The sequence below is a fragment of the Thermobia domestica genome, chromosome 16 (genome assembly GCF_964235325.1).
Source record: "Thermobia domestica chromosome 16, izTheDome1.hap1.1, whole genome shotgun sequence".
Classification (NCBI taxonomy): Eukaryota; Metazoa; Arthropoda; class Insecta; order Zygentoma; family Lepismatidae; genus Thermobia; species Thermobia domestica.
Window position 1 is genome coordinate 152,368,711 of NC_137469.1, and position 22,721 is coordinate 152,391,431.

Sequence of the window (22,721 nt, forward strand, 5' to 3'; positions counted from 1 at the left end):
CTGAAGACAATATTTTATTTGTACTACCTGTATAGAACGAATATGTATTAAAAATATTTCCAGCGAGAAATAGTACATGGCTGCCGATGGCGACTATTTTATCTAATCTAATAAGAGTACTCAGAGAGGTCTTCAGTGACATTTGCTCTCGCGCACTGCACTACGTAAACGAAGTATCATTTCTTTGTGCGTGTTAGATTGCAATATTGCTGACCTCTTTGCAGGCGTATCTTTCACAGGAACGATCGGAGCACGAGGGGTGGCCATGCTATAACAGTTAGTGGCTGATAATTTAGAATTATAACAACACCATAATGACACCTACACAAAGCTATCCGTTTTGTTTAAGCTATCCGTTTAAACCTTTATAATTGCTAAGTATACCTACAACGTTCAGGAACATATCATTCATAATTTTATTTTTTTAAATTTAATTTAATTTATTGACATATAACACAACTGGCACAGGCCTAATTAAAGTGTTGCATAGTATTTTACATAGTATATACAGATTACATGGATTAATAGAACTATTAATAATAATTACATTCGGCTTACAGAATTAATAGACTTCTTGAAACTTTTTATGTCCACTGCCAGTACGTCAAAGTTGAAATTTTCTTTAACTAACTTGTTGTAGGATGCACTAACTCTCCATATAGGAAATCTGCTTAAGACGTTTGTTTTCGCTGTCGTACACACACACACACACACACACACACACACACACACACACACACACACACACACACACACACACACACACACACACACACACACACACACACACACACACACACACACACACACACACACACACACACACACACACACACACACACACACACACACACACACACACACACACACACACACACACACACACACACACACACACACACACACACACACACACACACACCAAAAAAAAAAAGTATTTTTCGAATCAGCGCGCAATTTAGTGGATGGTACTTGGATACATATTTGTTCGTTAAGATCAGGACAGTCTATTTTGCCATGAAAGAGTTTGTGTAAAAAATAATAAATCAATATTTCTTCTCCTGAGTTCTAAAGTTTCAAATTTGAAATCTTCAACAAGGTTAATGTAGCTTTCAAATTTCGGGTGGAATTTTGTTTTCTTAAGTGTAAGAAGCTTTAAAAACTTATTTTGTGTACGCTCAATTAAAGCTGAGTATTTCTGTATATTAGGGTTCCATGTAGTACTACAATATTCTAATTTCGATCTGACATATGCATAACACAGCACAATTAAAGTTTGGTCATTTTGGAAATCTTTACTGACTCGATAAATATAGCCAAGATTTTTGTAGGCTTCTTTGCAAATAGTTTCAATATGTTTAATAAAAGATAATTTTGAATCAAAAATAACCCCCAAATCCCTTATAAAATCAAGCTTTTCCAGTTTTTCCCCTAACAATGAATAATCATATTGAATATATTTTTCTTTTCTAGTAAATGTTAAATAACTGCATTTACGAACATGTAACTTAAATTTATTGTTTTCAGACCAGATTTCAAGATTTTGTAAGTCACTCTGAAGTTCTAAACAGCCCTGAATTGTTGTAATTCTGTTGAATATTTTAAGATCATCAGCAAAGAAAATTGAAAGCACTCAGGAAGATCATTTATCGCCAAAATGAAAAGTCCCAGATTCGAGCCTTGAGGGACTCCAGATGTTGCATAAAAGATTTGAGATGTGTGATTTCGATACAGTACAGTTTGTTTACGATTTTGAAGATAGGAAGCAAAGTATTGCAGAGTTGATTTCGAGAAGTTAAAGGATGCTAGTTTGTTTAAGAGAGTGTCATGGTCAATGACGTCAAATGCTTTAGAAAAATCAGTATATATGACATCTACTTGTCCTTGCTTGTCAAGTTCCTCCGAAATGTAGTCTGTTATTAGTGCTAGATTTGATAAGTAGATATACTCTTCAGAAATCCATGTTGACTGACAGACAATATAGGTTTAACATGATCCATTATTTGCTTATGCAATATATATTCATACACCTTGGACGCTGCTTATGTTCAATTTTAAATTTGGTTAAATCTTGTGAACTAATTTTGCCGAAAACACTGCTGCGCATAACTCCAGGCGTGGGAGAGTAATTTTCTTGACTGGGGCCACACGAGATTGAGCACATAATAACTTAACTGATATTTCTCCTTGTTGATGATCGATCACATATAAATGCAAACTCCATATGCTTTTTGAGAAGCATCTGAAAAACCATGGATCTGAATCTCCGCTATGTTTCCTTCAACGAGTACATATCTGTCGAATTTAATCTGGTTGATTAATGGAAGCTGCTTGTACAATTGAGTCCATTTCTTTGCTAATTCCATTGGTATACTGTAGTCCCATTGAACCTTTTGCCGCCACAATTCTTACAAAAATATTTTGTATGAAATGACAACTGATGAAATTACTCCTAATGGATCGAATATAGTGGCAATGATTGAAGCAATCTGGCGTTTAGTAGTACACTCTTGAAAAACCTTCATTGTTGACGTCTTGCTTTCAACGAGAAATATATTCTTGTCTTGATGCCATGACAATCCTAATGCCCTGACGCCTTTGCCTTCATGGAACTGGATTGGACGCTACGCTTCTCGAAGCTCTGGCGAGATGGACTCCAATAACCTTGTATCATTCGAACTCCATTTCCTAAGTGTAAAACCTCCCTTCCCCAGTAACTCTATCAATTGCTTCTGGACCTCTAGAGCTTGCTGTATGTTGCTCATGCCACTACAAACATTGTCAATATAGAAATCCCGACGTAATATTTCTGCTGCTACAGGGTAATTATGCTCTTCTTCGTCTGGTAATTGCTGTAGGCATCTTGTAGCCACAAATGAAGCACATACCGTACCATACGTTAGTGTTTTCAACTCAGAAACTTGAATCGGTTCATTTCTAGATCTTCTCCACAATATACGTTGTAATGGCATGTCTTCTGGATGAACATTGACCATGCGATACATCTTAGCAATATGTGCAGTGAATACTACCGAGTGAGTTCTAAAGCGCAAAATGATAGAAAACAAATCTTTGTGTATTGTAGGACCAACTAACAGAATGTCGTTGAGGCTTTTTCCGCTGTCAGATTTTGCTGAAACATCAAACACCACACAGAGCTTCGTTGTAGAGCTCGTGGTCTTAAAAACTGCATGATGTGGCAAATAGTATGCAACGCTGACGTCCTCCTTTTTACGCTCATCTATCCTTACCATGTGACCAAGATCTTCATATTCTTGCATGAATTCCGTATATGTAGCTTCAAAGTCCGGGTGTTAATCGAATCTTCTTTCCAATTGCTTTATTCTAAGCAATGCCTGCTGATAAGAATCGCCTAAAACTGTACGGTCTTCAAGCAAAGGCAATACGCCCTGTATGATCTCTTGTTGTATTCTGAACGAAATGTCGCTATTATGCAAGCCCTTCGCTTGATCTAGGTGTAACAGTAATTTCTTCTAGTTCCCAGAATTTTTGTAGTTATTGCTATAGATCTATGTTTGTCTTCACAAAACATGTTGTTAATGGAATATCAGGATCACGTTCTTGAGGAATGCGTCCTGCCACGATCAATCCCAATTCTGTCCTCTGAAACACTGGAAAATCACCTGGCCGTGTTTTGTGCTCTGACTTCATAATAATGTAGAATATTTTGCACCTATATCTGTGTCTCCAGGCATGTTAAAAGTAGGATCTGCTAGAACAGTGTCGTTGGGAATGTTCCAATCGTCACAATTAATTCTTTCTTCCGGTAGTTTACTTCTAATGTGAGGGAGAACTGAACAACTTACATTCAATGAAAATGTGTTAACACATGAATTGACACAAATATCTACAGAGTACTTTGTATTAGATATTGCGTAATTTATACCTTGAATTGGAGTGTACTGTCTATACCGTTTGATGTTCAGTTGTTGCACCAAATTCTCTGTTACGAAATTGGTCTGACTAGCACTGTCTAAAAGCGAGCGACAAGGAACCAAATTTCCCTTGTTATCCCTTAGTATTACTATTGCAGTAGATAACAACACTCTTGCATTAGGCCTAGCCTTTAATGCACAATATGACACTTGCCCTAAATTTTTACTGGAATCTAAGTTGTTACTACGCTCTTGCAGCGCGGCACTGCTTACACTTGGAAACGGCACTGATTTGTCCTTTGTTACGTCTACATGCAATAATGTATTGTGGTTTTTGGAACACTTTTTATAACCTCTCGATTTACAATTCTTCAAACAATGATTACTTTTCAAACAATTCATGCATAATTTATTTTTACAAATGCACTGTAATTTTTGGCTGTGTCCCGCATTTACAAAAGACGAACAAGAATATAAGGGATGCTGGCTATTACAAAACACATGCATTTGAAAATGCAGATAAATAAGTCTTTGATGACTGACTACTTTTTGTTTGCTTGTTTTGTACGCTACTACCCTGCTTCACGCCATCAATTCTAGTTCTCATGTTCTCAAGCACCTGACAATGTTTCTCGAGAAACGAAAAGAATTCTGATAAAGCAGGTAAATTAGAATTCGTATTTTGAAGCTCCCATTACTTTCTAGTAATTGCGTCTAATTTTGATACAAAGTGTTGGGTCAAAATTACGTCTGTGAGGTTTACGTTTGGCTTAAGTGCTTGTAGCGCATTTATATTGCTAGTAGCTGTATTTATAAAAGCGCGAAGTTCACTTACATTTTCTTTATACACTGGCTTGATTTGTAGTATTTCGTGAATGTAAGAAGAAGCAATTAGCTTTTTATTTGAATACTTGTCAACGAGCAATTGCCATGCTACTGAATAATTTGTTTCGGTAATTGGTAATTTTTCAATTAGGTTTAACGCTTTGCCCTTAAGAGAAGTTCGGAGGTATTGAAACTTCTGTACTGTGGAAATGTCTTTATTCTCGTGAATAAGAGATATAAAAGTGTCCTTATATGATAACCAATGTTCACAGTTCCCGTTAAATGCAGGCAACTGTATGACCGGTAATTTAACTTGTGCGCTACTGCTAGTGCTATTATTAACAGCTGATTCTTTACTTCCATGCTTTAAAACAATCTTTGCATTCATGTGGCCCAGATAGGACCAAATGTACAACTTGAATGTATATATTTGTTTTTTCACTCAAGTACAATGACAATGCTAAAAACAATGTTCATAGTAGTGGACTGTAAGGCTTGATTCGTATACCGCATGAATGCAACCGAATATAAATTCACTGTATTTAGTGATTACAACTTCAGTTTGCACACAAAAGTAATACACGAGAATAAACATATTCACAATGTCTTTAGTTGTAAATGATTGTGATACGATGGCTTATTGTTTGTGCTATATAGTATGATCTTCGACCATGATATATGGTCAACCAAAACTGCATGTTCTTCCCTCCACACACACACTGTTCACAAAAGAATATAAAAGCGTTAAGCAACTTGAACACTGTTGCCAGCTAAAGGCGCACACACACTTAAATACACAAATAATCCCAAACAGTTATATTTTTTAAAAAAAATATTCATAATTTAATGGATAATTACTTTCAGTTGTATTCATTAACATGTACACGAAATTATTTCAATGCACTAGTTAAAACAATAAAATTTTGTATAACTACATATATATATTTTACTATTTCGTAACTAGATTAAATTTTTATCAATGAAACAATATTATATTTCAAAATATTCGCAATTAAATGTAATTGACATAAAAAATCGATAGCATGGTACTAATACTAGACGAAAATATCACATACAAATCAAATTACAATAAAAAGACATGTAAACATTTTCAAAATATTAAATGCAACATCAAAAATTTTACTTATTTCTACAACGACACTAATTAATCATGACACTCTACATTTATTACATTCCGGTTAGAAATCGACCAGGAGTGGACCGAGCAGTGGTTGGTTTGTCAGACCATTACACCTTTTAAAGTGTCTGCCCTCCTAAATTTAGAATATACCACCCACATTATTATAGTTATCGGTTTCCCAACCCCGAGATGAGGGTGAAGAACAGAATGAAAGATTAATTAAAAAGAATATAGAAAGGTATGATACGAAAATAGCCTACGCCGGGCTTTAAATAAAGATAATGTTACCCAAAAGTGGGAGGGAACCTCATCTTTTGCCTTGGCAAGCCACTTGGTATATGTTTCCTTCTTCAATAAAAGGCTTCGGCCGCCCGGAAGTCACATAGTGGGTCACGAACGCCTGCTAACGCCAACACGACATATGAACATATCAAAGTGTTTTTACGCAATATCTTTTTTCATCCCAACTTACTAAGTTTAGTATTTACAAGATGGTTTAGTGTAAACGACAAATCATAACTGGAACAATTAAGTTCGTCTGTTAAATATTTCAAATATTTATCACATTCTGTCAATCTTTTCACTAACTTAGTATTTTCGTTTCGACTCTTACTAGAATTAAATACAGATAAATCTACTTTCACAACATTGCTAAAATTCACATTAATTGTTCTGTCAAGTTCACACGAATCTACATTTAAACAATTTGGAGTTTTGGACTCTAATTCTTTTTCATGTACATGTTTCTTTAGCAAGTTCTAACCAATGTTGCCTTGTTTTTGGAGTTGGTTTCCAAACTTTCATACGATCTATTGAATGAGTTCCTAATTATTCACTAATAAGTGGATCTATCAATTCAAACACCTTATCTGTAACCTTTTGTTTACAAAGTAGAGGTCCCTTGTACAAATGAAAAAAACGTGCTATTTTTCATATCTAGAGCTGAGCTAAGATGACTTTGAAACCCCCCTAAAAAAAATCATTTTCTTTTATAACATGTTTACCTTCTTGTGTTTTATTGTATTTTTCATTTCTTTTTCTAATTTTCTCTTTTCTACGAAAATCAGCTATTATAACTCTATTTCCCCAATTTAGAGGTTCATTTTCATCATACTCATCATTTATAATAATTCCGAAATGCCGAAATGCAGAATATTGCGGTTTCACATTGAGATAAAGACTTGCTGGACTTACTCCTAAGCTACAACACACGGAATAGTTTAATAAAATTACAATTTGGGGAATATACTTCTCCCACATTACACGGTTATCATTGCACAACAATTTAAACAAACGATTGGTTTCTCTATGGATTCTCTACACTACAGAACTTTTTGGATGATACGGACTAACATAATGGATTTTAATTCCACATTCCTTCAATTTTTCCTTGAATTTACTAGAGACGAAATAACTACCATTATCCACTAAGACAGACAATGGAACGCCCAAAAATGGAAAAAATAATATTGTTCCAAGCATTTTAAAACACATCTTGCGGTTGCATTTCTCATAGGAAACATTACATAGTATCTACTGAAAACATCTAACCCTGACAAAATAACTTCGCGTTATAGAGTTGATTTTTTTTTTTTAAAGAACTACCAAACTCATTGCAGGTGTCTATATTCCAAAAATACTAACAATCCGACTTAACAAAATTAGATTTTTATCCGACATCTACTTTTGATTTTTTCAGCACAAAAACAACTTTAAATGGTTTCATTAATCAGAACGCGGAAAGCGTAAAATCACAAGTGTTGAAGTGTTTTTTGCGCACTGCATATTCTTCGAAAAACAATCTTTGAATGACTATTCTTGGTTTTTTGATATCAGTAATTGCACACGAAATTACTTTTCTTTCTAAATTTCGAGCCAAAATGATTCACTTTTAATACACTAACAATAAATTTTGCCTTAGAAAATTGTTTCACTAATTTTTTATTTATGCTACAATCTTCAAAATTTTGTTTTCTTTTTGTGAAGTTTTGCAGCACAAAATTTTCTTTCGAAGATCACATCGCGCACCGTTTGTACTTTTCAGACAAAATTGGTTTTTCACATTCTCCGTATATTTTGACTTTTTTATTGCACTGTAATTAGTGACCATTTAGCACTGGTTGGCTTGATTAACCTACATTTTGGTTTCATTTTATTTTTAGCTTTTTCACTTTTTTTTTATTTGTGTGTGGTTTACTTACTTGGTAATTGAAGATTTTATAATAACTTGTACGATTACTTCTATTATTTACGTTTGATGTGTAAGTGACATCTCTTCTTTTTGACGAGGATTTACTACTTTTTGTTGAGAAACTTTTATTAAACAAGGTTTCTTCACGCATGCTGAAACATTGTTTCACTTAGAAGTACTTATATTTACATTGCGTTCGTGGCGATTTGCACTTTTTGAAGAAATTTTACGGATAGCTTTAGAATTTTACAAAATGAATACATCATGCGGTACATCTTTTTGACCTTTAACTTTAACTTGTATGATTTTTGCTTATTCCGGCGACTTTTCTTATTACAAACTCGCAAATGGACATATTTTTTAACAACTTTATCAAAAATACTTTTTAGTTGACTGTACCTCTCTTGACGAATTTTTGTTTGTTCATGCCATGGAACTTAATTACCATTACTTTCACTAGGCCTATCTAATTTGGAACTAGTTTCACTTTTTTCTGAATTTATGACTTTCACGGAAATGAAGGTGCAAAACGTTATACGGTTTACCTGTTTAATTTGTATTTGATTTATAATTAACTCACATTGATACCATTACATTGCCTACTGCTAACCTGAACTATTGCCATGTTCACAAAGCACACACAAGTATTGCTAACGATGATGCGATTTAACTCATTGGCCAATGACGTGCTTGGGAAGTATTTTTCTTCCAACGAAAACAGTACCCTACTAGTGCATGTTGGTTCACTTTGGCCTTTACTTTCGTTACAAGGCACAAATATATTACTGTACTTTTTCGTCAATCTGCACGCAAGAACATGTTAATGCATTTCAACCCATTGTGCAACAAGCACCTAGCTTTTATAACATTGGTTTGCTGATGAACGTAGGACATAATATTAGGTACATTTGGTGTAACGGCTAAGCAATTAACATTTTTATGAACAGCTGGTGTGCACTGACTACTCTTTTGTCTATTTAAGCAAGTCTATTTAACAACTATATCATTTACAGGTAACATTACAGTACTTTCAACTACTTTTGAGATTTTATTAGTGGCATTAAATCTTTATTCAATTTTGCACAAGATTTTTTGAAACTTTCTTCGCATGAACGTTCTACCTTATCTACCTCAATTTGCAACATTCCCTCAAACATTCCCTAAATTCTCTATCTCTTCCGTGACTTTCTTATTAATAGAAATGAAACCTGCTTTATTTTCTTCTGTGATTCTATCTAGCCTATCGTGTAATTCCGCGTTAGATTTTTCGAAATTCTCTTTCAATTCCGCATTGGCTTTTACAAGTTCTTCTCTCAAATTTGCGTTCGATTTTTTAAACTTTGGATCTACATTCACTGACCAATCTTGAATTGCCTGAAGCATGTTTGTAAATTTAGATTTTCACTCTGAGACCTGTTGACAATCTAAATACACACAATAATAAAAAAAAAAATAACACTAATAATTAAAATACCGTTAGTGCATACTAAACCAACTCAATATATACTCCACACAAAGTCACACGTAAACACAATCATATATGTAACTAAAGGTTACATTGGTCCCGTCAACGGGTGCCATTCTATAGCAGTTTTAGGTTCGGAAGCCTACGTCCCTGTTCGGGCGCCATTCTATAGCAGTTTTAGGTTCGGAAACTTACGTCCTGTGAGGGAACGCCATTCTATAGCGGTCTTTGGTTTTCGTCCCAATGAGAGAACGTCATTCTATAGCGTGGCATTCCGCTACTTCCAACATCAAAATACAGGCTGGTTGGTGAATGATTTATAGTGCTTCCGTATTGTGGCTTCAGTGGTTAGGAAGAATATTGCTCCGTTAGCCTACACAAGGACACTGATACGCCTTGCACTATTGTTTACCTTGCGAGACCCTCCAGCTACACTCCGCCCGAGTCCACCATGCAATAGAGAACTGGCAGGATCTTAAAAGTCTTAGTGGATGGTAATCGGAACTGTCCGAACAATCATATCCTCTTACTAGTGACATTGTAACTTAACTTATGTTCAACGACGTTGCCATAGCTTTGGTCCCCATTACACTGTGATTAATGGCTTACACATTGGGTTCTTTCTTTCTATATAGGGAGGGGGGAAATAAACAAACACTGACCAATTTGCCTGCATATACGTATAGATCATTCCGTCTCAATGGAAAAAGAAATATTCTGTTGAAAGCAGGTTGAAAGTGTCAAATAACAGCAACATCAAGCACTCGGAGTTTCCAGACTACTTTTTTCTTCGCCAAAACATTTGAGATATTCCATTCCATATTCATATGACTGAGAAGATCAGCTTTTGCTCACCCCCTATTTTTGCCGAGAGCTGCAGTCCAGTTCGAATTTTGTTCCTCTCCAAAAGAAAGAAGGAAGATTTTTCCACTCAAAGTGTCAAATAACAAAACAACACACACCATTCGGAGTTTCCACGCTACTTTTTTTTTTCTTTTTCGCCAAAACCTTTCTCAAGTGACAGAGAGGAATACGCACTCACCCCTCTGGTCGAAAATTGTCAGCTAGCTTGAATTTCTTGGCAACACCGGATTTCGGAGAAAATGTTTGTTTTACTACCATGTAGTGGGAGGAGAAGGTTAATAGGTCAATTTTCCATACCTCCCCCCAAGGTTTTTAAAACGTTTCTAAAACTGTAGTACCGTATTTTATTGCATACCGGACCCGTGCAAAGACACACCTAGAGGCACCCACAAAGTTCACTTGTTACAATCATCACTTCAGAGCTGTTTAACCCAAAGTTCGTGGACCAGAACGTGCTCATGTAACCTGGTGTAAGGGCACAATATTAAGCTGTATCAACAATACACATTAAATTAGACTTTTGTGCTGCTTTTTAATCACATGCACATTAGAAAGATTAAGTTTGCGTGCCTGCGGAAATTCAGAAAAACACAAAGGAATCATGCATAACTACGTATTTATCTATATATATTAATTGAAATGTTTATACACGTTTTATACAAGTAAGTTTCATATTAATAATATGGTTTCAAGTTTATAAAGGCCCTGATTTTGCACTTATACACGTCGCGAACTGTTCGTTCCGAGAAAAACCCTTTGCTTTATGTTACTTATTTGTATGCATATATTCATGTCCAGCAGGAGTACTGTCCTCGGTAATCATCCATGCACATTATTATAATTGATACTCGTTTTCCGTCACCACTGGGCGTAAAAAACTTTTAAATCCATTTTTCTTGGAGTTCAACTTATTGATATTACTAACTGTAGTTTTGCCTTCATCCTTCTTCATTCGATGTTAACCCGCAGAATGAATGCACTGTTGCCAGTCCCTTCTCACAGAGGTGCTCCCAGCCACCAACGCAACGCAATCGATAACGTGATAGTTAAAAATAGCCATGAAGCACCGTGATTAAGAATGCAGAGGGAGGGAGGGTTAATGGGTTTCCCTTTTGGGTTCATTTTATAACCATATTTGGAGAAATGAAAGGATTTTCTGCGTCACAAAGACGCACATATACATATAAACTTTTGTTTGTTTGCGAAGAGAAATTCCCCAGAGCTGCCTTTATACGAGATTCACTTAAAAAAGTTAAAAATTTTCCTAACTAATAATAAATGAATTATCTTTTAGTGTTACAGTATTTTGCTAATTGCTATGAAATTATCGTACTACATCTTATTTATTTCGTTAAAACTGATTTTACATTAGAAGGATTTCTGTTGAATATGGAATTTTCTATAAAGTTTATGAACTTACCTGCATCCAATTGACTGAAAAGAATTATAACAAGGAAATATTAACCTTAAAAAGCTTATTTTTTTTATAGTGAATTTGGTTTTCTTTTCTTTCTTCCTTATTTAGGAAATACGTAAATGTTTGAACTTCCTTACTCCTACCTCAGTGAACATCATAGTTCTGTCAAGGTCATTTGAGAAACAGAATATTTGCAATCTCATAGAACCCTGGTTCCAAACACGATTTTGTGTAGAAGGTTAGTGTTACTTGTGCTATTTTGTATGATAATTTTGATTTATGGTATAGATGCATATCTTGATATTTATCTTTTTGGTACTACGGAAACATGTGACTTAGTGGTAGAGTGCTCAGCTCTAGAACTAGAATCCATGGTTCGATCTCAGATCATATGAATTTGTGGTAGGCAACATCATATCCTTGAGTTTTCTCGTGTTTTTTCTTTATCTCTAAACTGTTATTCTACCAGTTCATTCACCTTCATTATCACCCGTTTCTTTTAACCTAGTGCACAACCGTAGTTGTAAAACTACTTATTTTATTTTTTCTTTGTATGATATTTAAATATATATATATATATATATATGTACTATTTAGTTTCATATAAATTTATTTATCTATTTATTTATTTTATTTGTTTATTAGCTTTTATTTTAAATGGCGAAGTTAGTGCACTTTACTTCGTCGTACACTTAACTAGATAATATATTCATGTAACAAAGAATATTGAAATTAAAAACAACAAATAAATTAAAAATAAAGAAGAGAATGTAATATTCATGTAAGGAGAGCAAGTATAACAAAAACAATGTGTAAGATATAAGAATACTATAAATGAGGAAATAAAACAGAAGAAAATAACTAGTAATTGACTGAAATAGTATTGGTTGTCGGTAGTCCGCCTCAAGTAAATGTACTTTTCTCTTATATGGAGAAATAATTCGCTAGATTTTAGCTATTCAATACTGAATTCCATAGTGTATACAGCCTACTGCTAAACATTCGAAATAAAATTTTATTTTTTCGATGCTGTTTTTAAAGCTAAAGGCGTACGAGTATGTTCTCACATGGAGTATGAGGTTCCTAAGAATTGAAGTTGGTGAGACAAATACTCAGATTGTTCCATCTTCAAAGCTTTGTGTAATGCATATTTGTATAATTTATAATAATAATAATAATAATAATAATAATAATAATAATAATAATAATATTTTTTGCGGCTAAGTTGTACTGTAATTATACTCTGCTGTTTTACCAAACACTATTGCCTTCATCGGTAGCTCAAGGTATTTCATACTTTTATCTTTGATTAAGTGTATGTGCCCCATTAATAACTTTTTTAAATCCATACATGCACTCAAACAGTTCTTTTTTTTTTAATTTTTTATTTTTACTTATTATAACTATTCTATCAGGCCTTGTTTCCATTTTGTACTAATATACAATAACACACTGAGCAAGGCTATGTGATAATATATTTAAAAAAAAAAAAAAAAACACTATCACGTAACAGTTTCAACACAATAAGTGTGTCTTCATCAGACGTCATCAGACTAGAGAAGGAGTGGAAGTCTGATGAAGACACAGTTATTGTGTTGAAACTGTTACGTGATGGTGTTTTTTTTTTAAACATATTATCACATAGCCTTGCTCAGTGTGTTATTGTGTATTGTTTATTATATTTTTTGTTCCTTGGTTATTTTAAATATTTTGTACTACACCTTTTGTAATAAGAAATGTAATCTATAAGTAATTTTGTAGATATGTGCTAACTATTAGTGACCACTCTACATCTTATTTGGTTCTATATAATGTATTTTGTTCTTAAATTTACTAATAGACTTGATTTTTGTAGGTTCGCACGTAATTAAGCTCTTATTTATTGTATAAATAAATATATACTAGTTGTTAAAAACTGTTGTTATATAATACGTAATCTGTTTTTTAGATTTAAATGTGAGATTTTCTTCTAATGAGAAAAAATGCCCCAAACACATGTCTTTGAATGTAAGACATCGATCTATGTAAACTCTTTATCTTTTTGAGCCTTCCATGCTGGTTCAGAGGCTAGCGCGTGTACCTCCGTTGCATGTAGTCCTGGACACAAATTTCGGCGGGAGAAAAACAAGCATTACCCTGTTTCGGATTTTGGTTTAAACTGGAGGTCCCTGTGTCATATATCCTCAACTTGTTTTCTTTAAATGATGAATTAAGAGCTTCGAAAACCTGAAACACCAGTGTTTATTTCTTGAGTCCCTTTTCAAAATTTACCGAGTACATTATTGGAAACATTGACACCTGCTTTTTGTGTTACCTTCTGTAACTTGAATATTACATAAAGTAAAGCTATCCATTTGTTTTATTATCCTAGGTTTTCTAAAATATTTTTGTATTGTTTTGGATATTTAAAGCTCGAATTTTATATTCTTCTATTGTGTTATGACTGTAACCATTCTTCAATTCTAAATCTGCAACATTCCTTAATTCTTCTTGAACATCTGGTTGTAAAGTTCAAAAGGCAAAAGTTTCTGTTTTGTTATTGTCACAACTTAACGGATTTAGAAGAGTGGCCATATATTTTCTGATGTAGGTTGTATTGACATTTTGACCAGTTGCCCGTTTGCACAGGGTCATCATAGAGAGTTGAGATTTGTTCTATCTTCTTTTATTTAACAATAGCTTTCATACAATATGCTACTTGACCCCCGGTTCCATTTGCCAATTTTGAGTTGGACCCCGCCTTTGACCCTGCGAGTGCCCCGGGGGCAACATTTTTTCATTAAAAGGTGGTGGGCTCCCAACACTAATTTGATATGTATTCGCTGAGTTTCCTTACCTGACCGTTTCCGAAAAATCTGACCCGGAAGCTGACTTTGTAAATTATAGTATAGAGCTCAATTTCTAACTTTTCACGCTTATATCTCTGCAACGGTTGCGATCGAGGATGTATCACTTTTCATGTTATGTTCTTTTGGGACAAGGTATCCAACGACCATAGTCTCGACTCGAAGTCAAGAGTTGCACTTGGATAGGTTCCCTCGAAAGGGGATGGATGTATTTGTAATAACAACTCGTGGTTACGGTTTTCTCTCCTTTATTTCTTTTTTATGCCACTTGTCTTGAAACTTAGTAGGCAGACTGAGAATAAAATACTTTGATGAAATTTATCAATATCAAAATAACTGTAACACATATATCCATTATAATGTTAGTGTTACTTATTAATAAATAAGTTGCTTTATGCTTATCCGTTATTTTTACTAATGCTATCATTGTACACCACCGTAATACTAATGCTGCATTGTAGCACCGTAAAAGAATACTAATGATATATCAGGTAGTAGTGTAACCATATGAATATTTTTCTCTCTCTTTGATTCGTTTTTGTCTATATTTGGGCACTTCTACAGAATATGTTAATTAAATTAAATCATTTTTAGAGAAATGAGAACGGAATTCAGACTACACACTGTTAGGAGTCACCCCACAGAGAGATTTTGATATTCGTTCTTTTACTATGATTTTTAGTAATTTTGTCAAAGCTGGGAGTATATTAATGAGACGAAGTCCATATTGTACCCAAGTTAAAAATTTGGATGAGGGATATAAATTTGCGTTTCTTCATAATGATGGAAAACAGCCTGAGTGAAGGGAAAAATTTATAATTTCAGCAAGGTCGTGTGTGATACAGCAGAGATTTGTTTTAAATCAAAATAATTGCAAAAATGTCTACTCGTGTACCACTCGATTGTATTTTATTGATTTCCTTGACTCGCATCAGAAAAACTGAAGATACTATTGAACTATATTTGGTTCGAGATATATATTTAAATGTTATTTATTTATTTTTCTATTTACTGATCATCGAGTTAGCGCTAAATATGCAGTAACATCATTAAGAGGAGTGTTGAAGTATTCGATATGCGTGTATACTGAATGACCAATTCCCAGCATCTCCAAAATGCGTCATCACTAACTGATTGTGACTGAATATTCAACTACTCTCTAGCAAAGACAAACTTGGCATTTCTAATAATCTTAATGACGTTTTCTTGGTCTTCGTTTTAAGGGAACATGTTTATATTACAGAGCTATGACGAATTCATTGCCAAGAGACACTTTGTGAATCAGTGTATGAAGGTTACTAAGATTATGCCACGGTATTGAGACTACATCCGAGAGTAATGAAGTGTTGTCAGTATTTTTATGGTGTCTGCTTGATATTGATTTTGATCTATTTGTTCACTTTTACAGACTATGTAAATTAAGTTAATTCGTGCTGAGAGAAAGCAGGAGCGTAAGCTGACCCGTTTAAGATTTTTATAGTTATTATCAACTTTAATAAGCTTGAAGAAGTATTAGTGTGACAAATAGCCCTTAGGGTCAATCCATGCCAAGCGATCAAGAAAAAAAAAAGTGCCGCTCGACCTTTTCAAAAAAAAATTAATTTTTTCATGAATGTTTATACTATATCAGGATATTTCAAAACCAAAATTAATTACTTTTTAAAACATCTCGTAGTGACGCAGCTTCTGCCGCCATTTTGCGTTTTTTCGATTTCAGGCGTTTACGTTGTTTTGAATGTCTCAGCGTGTATTTGTCTTAGCTAATTGAAAATTGCTGGGCCTATCCAACTTGTGCAGATCTAAAACTTTGTCCTCTTAACATTTTTGACTAAAACCACTTGAAAGGAGTGAAATCAGGACCTACAGTTGCAACATTTTTGGACATTAAATACAGGTTTGGGAAGAGAAAGCAGCTGACGTGGAGGTCTGAATTTGTGTGTGCATGTAGTCCGGGGTCATACGTTTACACTAAAAAATGCAGACCTGTAGCTGCTCCCAAAGGCCTGAAAAAATATCGTAAAGTTGGGTAATTATACCAATTTGGCATATTTCACTGTCTAATATCTCCAATGGGCCTGGATAAAAAAAATCTTAAATTTTGGGAATAGTTACTCCTTTAGCATACAATAACACACAACAAAACGCGTTTTGTGTTTTTGAGCAGAAGGAAGTCAAAGTATTAAGGAATGACGTCATACTCTAGGAGGTGTTTTGTTCACAAATTCAACTCGAAATTCGTTGTTGTGAAGTGAAATAAAGTAGGATGAATGGCTAGTCCAGTTAAGGCCCTCAAGCTCCTTTCTTTTTCTAGTTATGACTCACTGTCTTATCACCCACAGAAGCACTGGTGAAGAATGCCGCTATCAGCAGAAGGCGAGTAAAGTCAAAATGCACACTTGGCAAAAAGTCCGTAAGTACTCATTGTTGTTTGCTATATCAATGATATTCAAACATGATTATGCTTTTTTAACTGTCAACTCATGCAGGAGACTGTTGTCCTTTCGTTAATCTACATTCCCCAGTCAGTGAACACACACTCATTGTAAACGCTGACTGGGAAATGTAGATCAAACGAAAGGACAACAGTCTCCTGCATGAGTTGACAGTTAAAACAACAATAAACAGAATTGAATATCATTGAAATAGCAAGCAGCAAGAGAAGTGAGTAATTACGGACTTTTTGCCAAGCATGCATTTTGACTTTGTTCGCCTGACTTTGTTCTGCTGATAGCGGCATTCTTCACCAGTGCTGCTGTGGGTGATAAAACAGTGAGTCATAACTAGAAGAAAGAAAGGATCTTGAGAGCCTTAACTGGACTAGCCATTCATCCTACTTTATTTTACTTCACAACAACGAATTTCGAGTTGAATTTGTGAACAAAACACCTCCTAGAGTATTACGTCATTCCTTAATACTTTGAACTCCTTCTGCTCAAAAACACAAAACGCGCTTTGTTGTGTGTTACAGTATACCAAAATAGTAACTATTCCCAAAATTTCAGATTTTTTTTTTTTTTTAAATCCAGGCCCATTGGAGATATTGGACAGTGAAATATGCCAAATTGGTATAATTACCAACTTTACGATATTTTTTCAGCCCTTTGGGAGTAGCTACAGGTCTGTAAATTTTTAAGTATAAACGTGTGACCCCGAACTACATTCACACAAATTCAGACCTCTACGTCAGTTGCTTCCTCTTCTCAAACATGTCTTTAATGTCCAAAAATGTTGCAACTGTAGGTCCTGATTTCACTCCTTTCAAGTGGTTTTAGTCAAAAATGTTGAGAGGACAAAGTTTTAGATCTGCACAAGTTGGATAGGCCCAAGAATTTTCAATTTGCTAGGACAAATGCATGCTGAGATATTCAAAACAACGTAAACTCCTGAAATCGAGAAAACGCAAAATGGCGGCAGAAGCTGCGTCACTACGAGATGTTTTAAAAAATAATTGATTGTGATTTTGAAGTACCCTGATATAATATAAACATTCATGAGAAAATTAGATTTTTTGGAGATGGTCGAGCGGCACATGCCTGATCACTTAGAATAGATTGACTCCTTAGTGAACAAATACTTAATTAAGATGATGTAATAATAATAGATTCTTGTGGAATAATTTTTCCGGAATAATTGCACTTTCGTAATGTGGGGGAATACTTGAAGTTGTCCTTTTATATTTGTCAAATAGTGTTTTTGGTAGGCAGTAAGCTACTGGAATTAGTAGAGGTTGATGATTGATTTGGACTTCCAGAATAATATATTCGGTTGACGCTCAATATTTGTGTAGTAATTGATTAAAGACTCTATTCTGAGTATGATTCCTTAGAAGATATCGCTACCCTGGCTCCTCTGATGTTAGTTTCATCACATTCATAAAATTGTTAACTTTTTATGTTAGCAATAGTGTTAGCCAAGGAGAGTTTTAGCCACATTTCTGGAACAGGAGTTACAAAGTGGTTCAGGAAAAAAAAAATATTGTAAAATTCTTGAAAATGTGTAGCCATTGTAAAATTCTTGAAAATGTGTAGCCAGGGATTGTGGATTGATAGTCGAAAAAAGCAAAAGGCAATGAAGGGTGGACTATATGCATTGGGAGAGAGTGAACCTCAAGAAAGTGAAATTTAAACTTCAAGGCTTCACAACTTGGCGAAGACATCCGCTTCATCACACTTCAGTATTGTCAACTTAACAGAATTGTACATAATAGTAAACTAAAAAGAAATTATATATTTTGCACATACGATTTACCAATACGCAGCTCAACACCATTATCTTTTCAAGAATTCGTGGCCTTAGTTTGAAAGGTTCTAACTGCATATTTTGAGAAAAACGCGTTTAAACTTTTATTAGGCTATAGTTGTTTTATTTATAAACTAATCATTATGTTGTTTTTAAACAATCATTAACTGCCTATAAGGTTTATATTTAAATAATTTATGTTGGAAATGGAGCTTTACTTTTTTTGTTTTGGACAATCAGTAAAATGCAGTTAGAACCTTGTCTTACTGAAACCATTATTTTCAGAGGCACAAGATTCTAACTGCACTTAGAACTTTGTCAAACCAAAATGCCGAAAAAAACAGGCAGACGATAAGGATGTAAGTGGAATTGACTAGATTAACTATTCATATTTTAATTACATGAAATATGTACCGAATACTAGTTAAAAGATTAACAGTGCAGTATAATACTCCCTGTCTTCCAGGGGCATGAATAGAAAGAACTTTTTAATGTCTTTTTTCTTCAATTCTGAAAACCTCACACAATTCTTTTATTGCTTTGATTTGATGTCAAAAACACTCAAACTACTACTGAAACATGACACTTTAGCCTGTCGTCTTGAAGTCTCTAGAAATTTGATGTTTGTTGCATTAACAGGCTCGTAACTGTCATGGCTGGATTTGAATAATACAGTAGTGAATTCTTGAATAACCGTCAAGTTAGGTATTTGAGTGAATAAAATGGTTTTGTAATTTAGAAGTTTTGCTGTCGTCCCAAAGTCCTCGGCCTCATCTAAATAACAAGATATGGGTTGTGACAGTCTATACTCTTTAATATTCTTACGAGACCCAAAAGAGAGTACAAGCCAGTTTTCTTCACTGATTTTCAATGATACTTGCACTGTGTACGAGATCTACATCCTGCACACAGGAATGTCCTGAAAGAAAGTATTTCATTGAAACAGAACTGATGTTCGGATCTTCTCTCAAAAAGTCCAACTGCATATATTTGGGACAGGAATCGGACGAAGTAATCAGTTCTGTGATCTCTCTCACTTTCTTCGAGCACTGAGTCCAGCATTCTCCTCAAAGCACTCTCAATGTCATTCCGTGGACGTCCTGCCATTGTTTCGTTCTAGATAGCACAACACACTTTTTTGTTAAAGTACACGGTCAAGTTTTAAACATTTAACTTTATCTTATAAAATAAGCTACCGATACCTGCGTGGGGGCATGTTATAACGTTTTGCAAATCGAAGACAAGAACTGGAAGATATATATATGTATATATTTTTTTCATTTTTTCTGTGTTCTCACAGTTGGGCCTTGCGCAAAATATGCGCTTCATAATTGTCCTTTTGCTCACCACTTAAGGTTTCAGTCTCTTTCGCCACGTTATACGCCTGGCACACATCGCATCTATCCCTTTTGGCAAATGAAAACCTAGGTAAACTCCATTCCAAATATTCGGTACTATATTGATTTTTTAATTGGTGTTTTCATTCTGGCAGTTTTCAATGTAGAGACAATACATTTTTGTAATGTTCAGACGATTTCCTAGGTACATTCTACTGGTATCAGCTCGGCAGTAGTGGGATTCCAGTGTTGGAAAAGATTTTATGTGTTCCCTTGCAAAATCTGCTTCACCTCCTGACTTCCGACTATTACTGTTTTTTCCTCTTTGATCTACAGTAGGTGTGTTCGTATTCATAATCTTGGTTTTGTGTGCGGTACACAGGTTTTTGGGATATGTAGAGGGTCGACAAATAACATGTTTCGCATCCTTGAAGCTTTTTTCCTTTAACTTTGAAGAAGTAATGAAAAAAATACTTCCAACGAGATTTAGTTTTCTTTGTTTTTGGATTTTTAGTTTCGTTTCCATTTTCGCTAGATTCCTTTTCCTTATCCTGAACACACATTGAATTACGAAGACCAAGTTTGAAATTTTGTATATTTTTACACCAATAGGTGGCAGTAAATTCTCTCATGTACCTTGCAAAGTTTAGAGCCGTGCTACAAGTAATTTTATATTAAATTTTCATCAATACGGTTTAACATCTACGATTTATCAATTTAGTTATTTTTGTATGGTACAGTTCAGGAAGTAGAACAAAATTATGTGCTTAGATTTGGTGTACCAAAAATATAAAAAAATAGTGGAAGAAAAGTATCATTAGGCATATTTACTTCTCAAGGTAAGTTAAAAGACTAATCTTACACTTTAATTATCTCTTTAGTGTTAGACAAGTAACATGGAAATTATATATATATATATATATATATATATATATATATATATATATATATATATATATATATATATATATATATATATATATATATATATATATATATATATATTTTAAAAAAAGAGTACTTCTGTAACTTACAGCTTCTCAAGCTGCAGTCAGAACCTTGTCAAATTAGTAGACCGTCTATTTTTTAAAGTTACAACAATAAGAGTCATATATTTGAATAAAGCTCACTTTCTAGTGTTACGTACTGTATATAACTCAATTTTGACAAAAATGTCAGTTAGAACCTTGTCAAACTAAGGCCACGAATTACGAAATTAATAAGAAATTGTCTACACACACAACTACATTTCGGACAAATGAAATGCACATATGAGCTTACACACTAGCTTCCTGTTACTGTGTGACTCCATCTTCACATTGGTTCTTTGACACACTTTAATTAAATTAAACATTCGTACACGACTTAAGTGGAAATAATAAGACACAATCAAAAGATTTACACATAAAATTTCTTCTAAAAACATAATATTAACCGACTACAACAGAAGTGCTAAAAGGTAGAAAATAATAACAATTAAGCGCTTAAAAGTGGAAAGTAATTTATTATTATCATTATTAACTTATAAAAATTGTTGAAGTCTGTGCCAAGCCAAACAAATTAAACGGCATGACAAACATCTTGGCATTTGAAGGCGACACTCCAAGTTCCCTTTAAATGCTGCTAGCAAATGAGAGGCCAGCGGATTGCCACGTTTATTTTGCACACATCCTCGTCAATCTCCTGTCACCTGATCGCGCTGTAGTTTGTCTGCTTACCCATAGCCACACCCCTTTACCACTTGGCAACGTCACCAGAGCTTGCGTTATATTCGTTTAGCTGAAATGCCAAGATGTTTGTCACAGGCCTTAATACCTAATATAAAATTAGGTATACAGCGCTACAAATGATAATTTTATTAAGTATGAACATGTTTAGCTTGGCACAAACTTCAAAATGTTTTATATGTAGATAATTATAATAAATTATTTTTCACCTGCAAGCACTTTATTATTATAAATTTCTGTTTTTCAGCGTTTTTATCATTTTCTGCTTTTTAGCGCTTGTGATGCAGTCGGGAAAATACTGTTTTTTAACAATTCTGTTTTTAGTGTGCTTTTGAAGTCAGTTATTTTTCTTTTCAGTTTGTTTAATTTTCCGTTACCCTAGTAGTTTAGTTGGATACCTAACTTGAAGATAGAGCACTAACTTCCTATAAAATAGGCCAGCCTAAGAAACATGACCTATATATTAGTCGGTCTACGTTATGGAATTATATATGAACATATACATTAAACATTGTCATTTGTTGAGAAGTTTCATGGTCTAACTTCAAAGGTGCTGATAAAATTAGTTGAAACCTGCGAAAATAATAATTAAAATCCGTACATCTCTGTTGAAGTTTTGCGGAAAGTCGTTGAAGAGTTTCATTGTTTAGCTCTGAAAATTATCGTTAGATCTTTTTGAAGTTTATATGCGGCCACAAGGAGAGAATACTCTTTCAAACAAACAAAAAGAAAAAAATCAGTCTGTGCCTCAATTATGCGACGTATTTAGGATT

General features: G+C 34.2%; 1 protein-coding gene across 2 annotated transcripts in view; it reads left to right on the top strand.

Annotated features, from left to right (window-relative positions):
- Positions 1-22,721, top strand: part of LOC145673474 (nardilysin-like) — a 276,674-nt gene that overhangs the window by 158,034 nt on the left and 95,919 nt on the right. For both annotated transcript variants that reach the window (XM_081743202.1, XM_081743203.1), the window contains one exon: positions 11,908-12,037. In XM_081743202.1, coding sequence (XP_081599328.1) covers positions 11,908-12,037 — 130 coding nt within the window. The remainder of the gene's footprint in view (positions 1-11,907; positions 12,038-22,721) is intronic.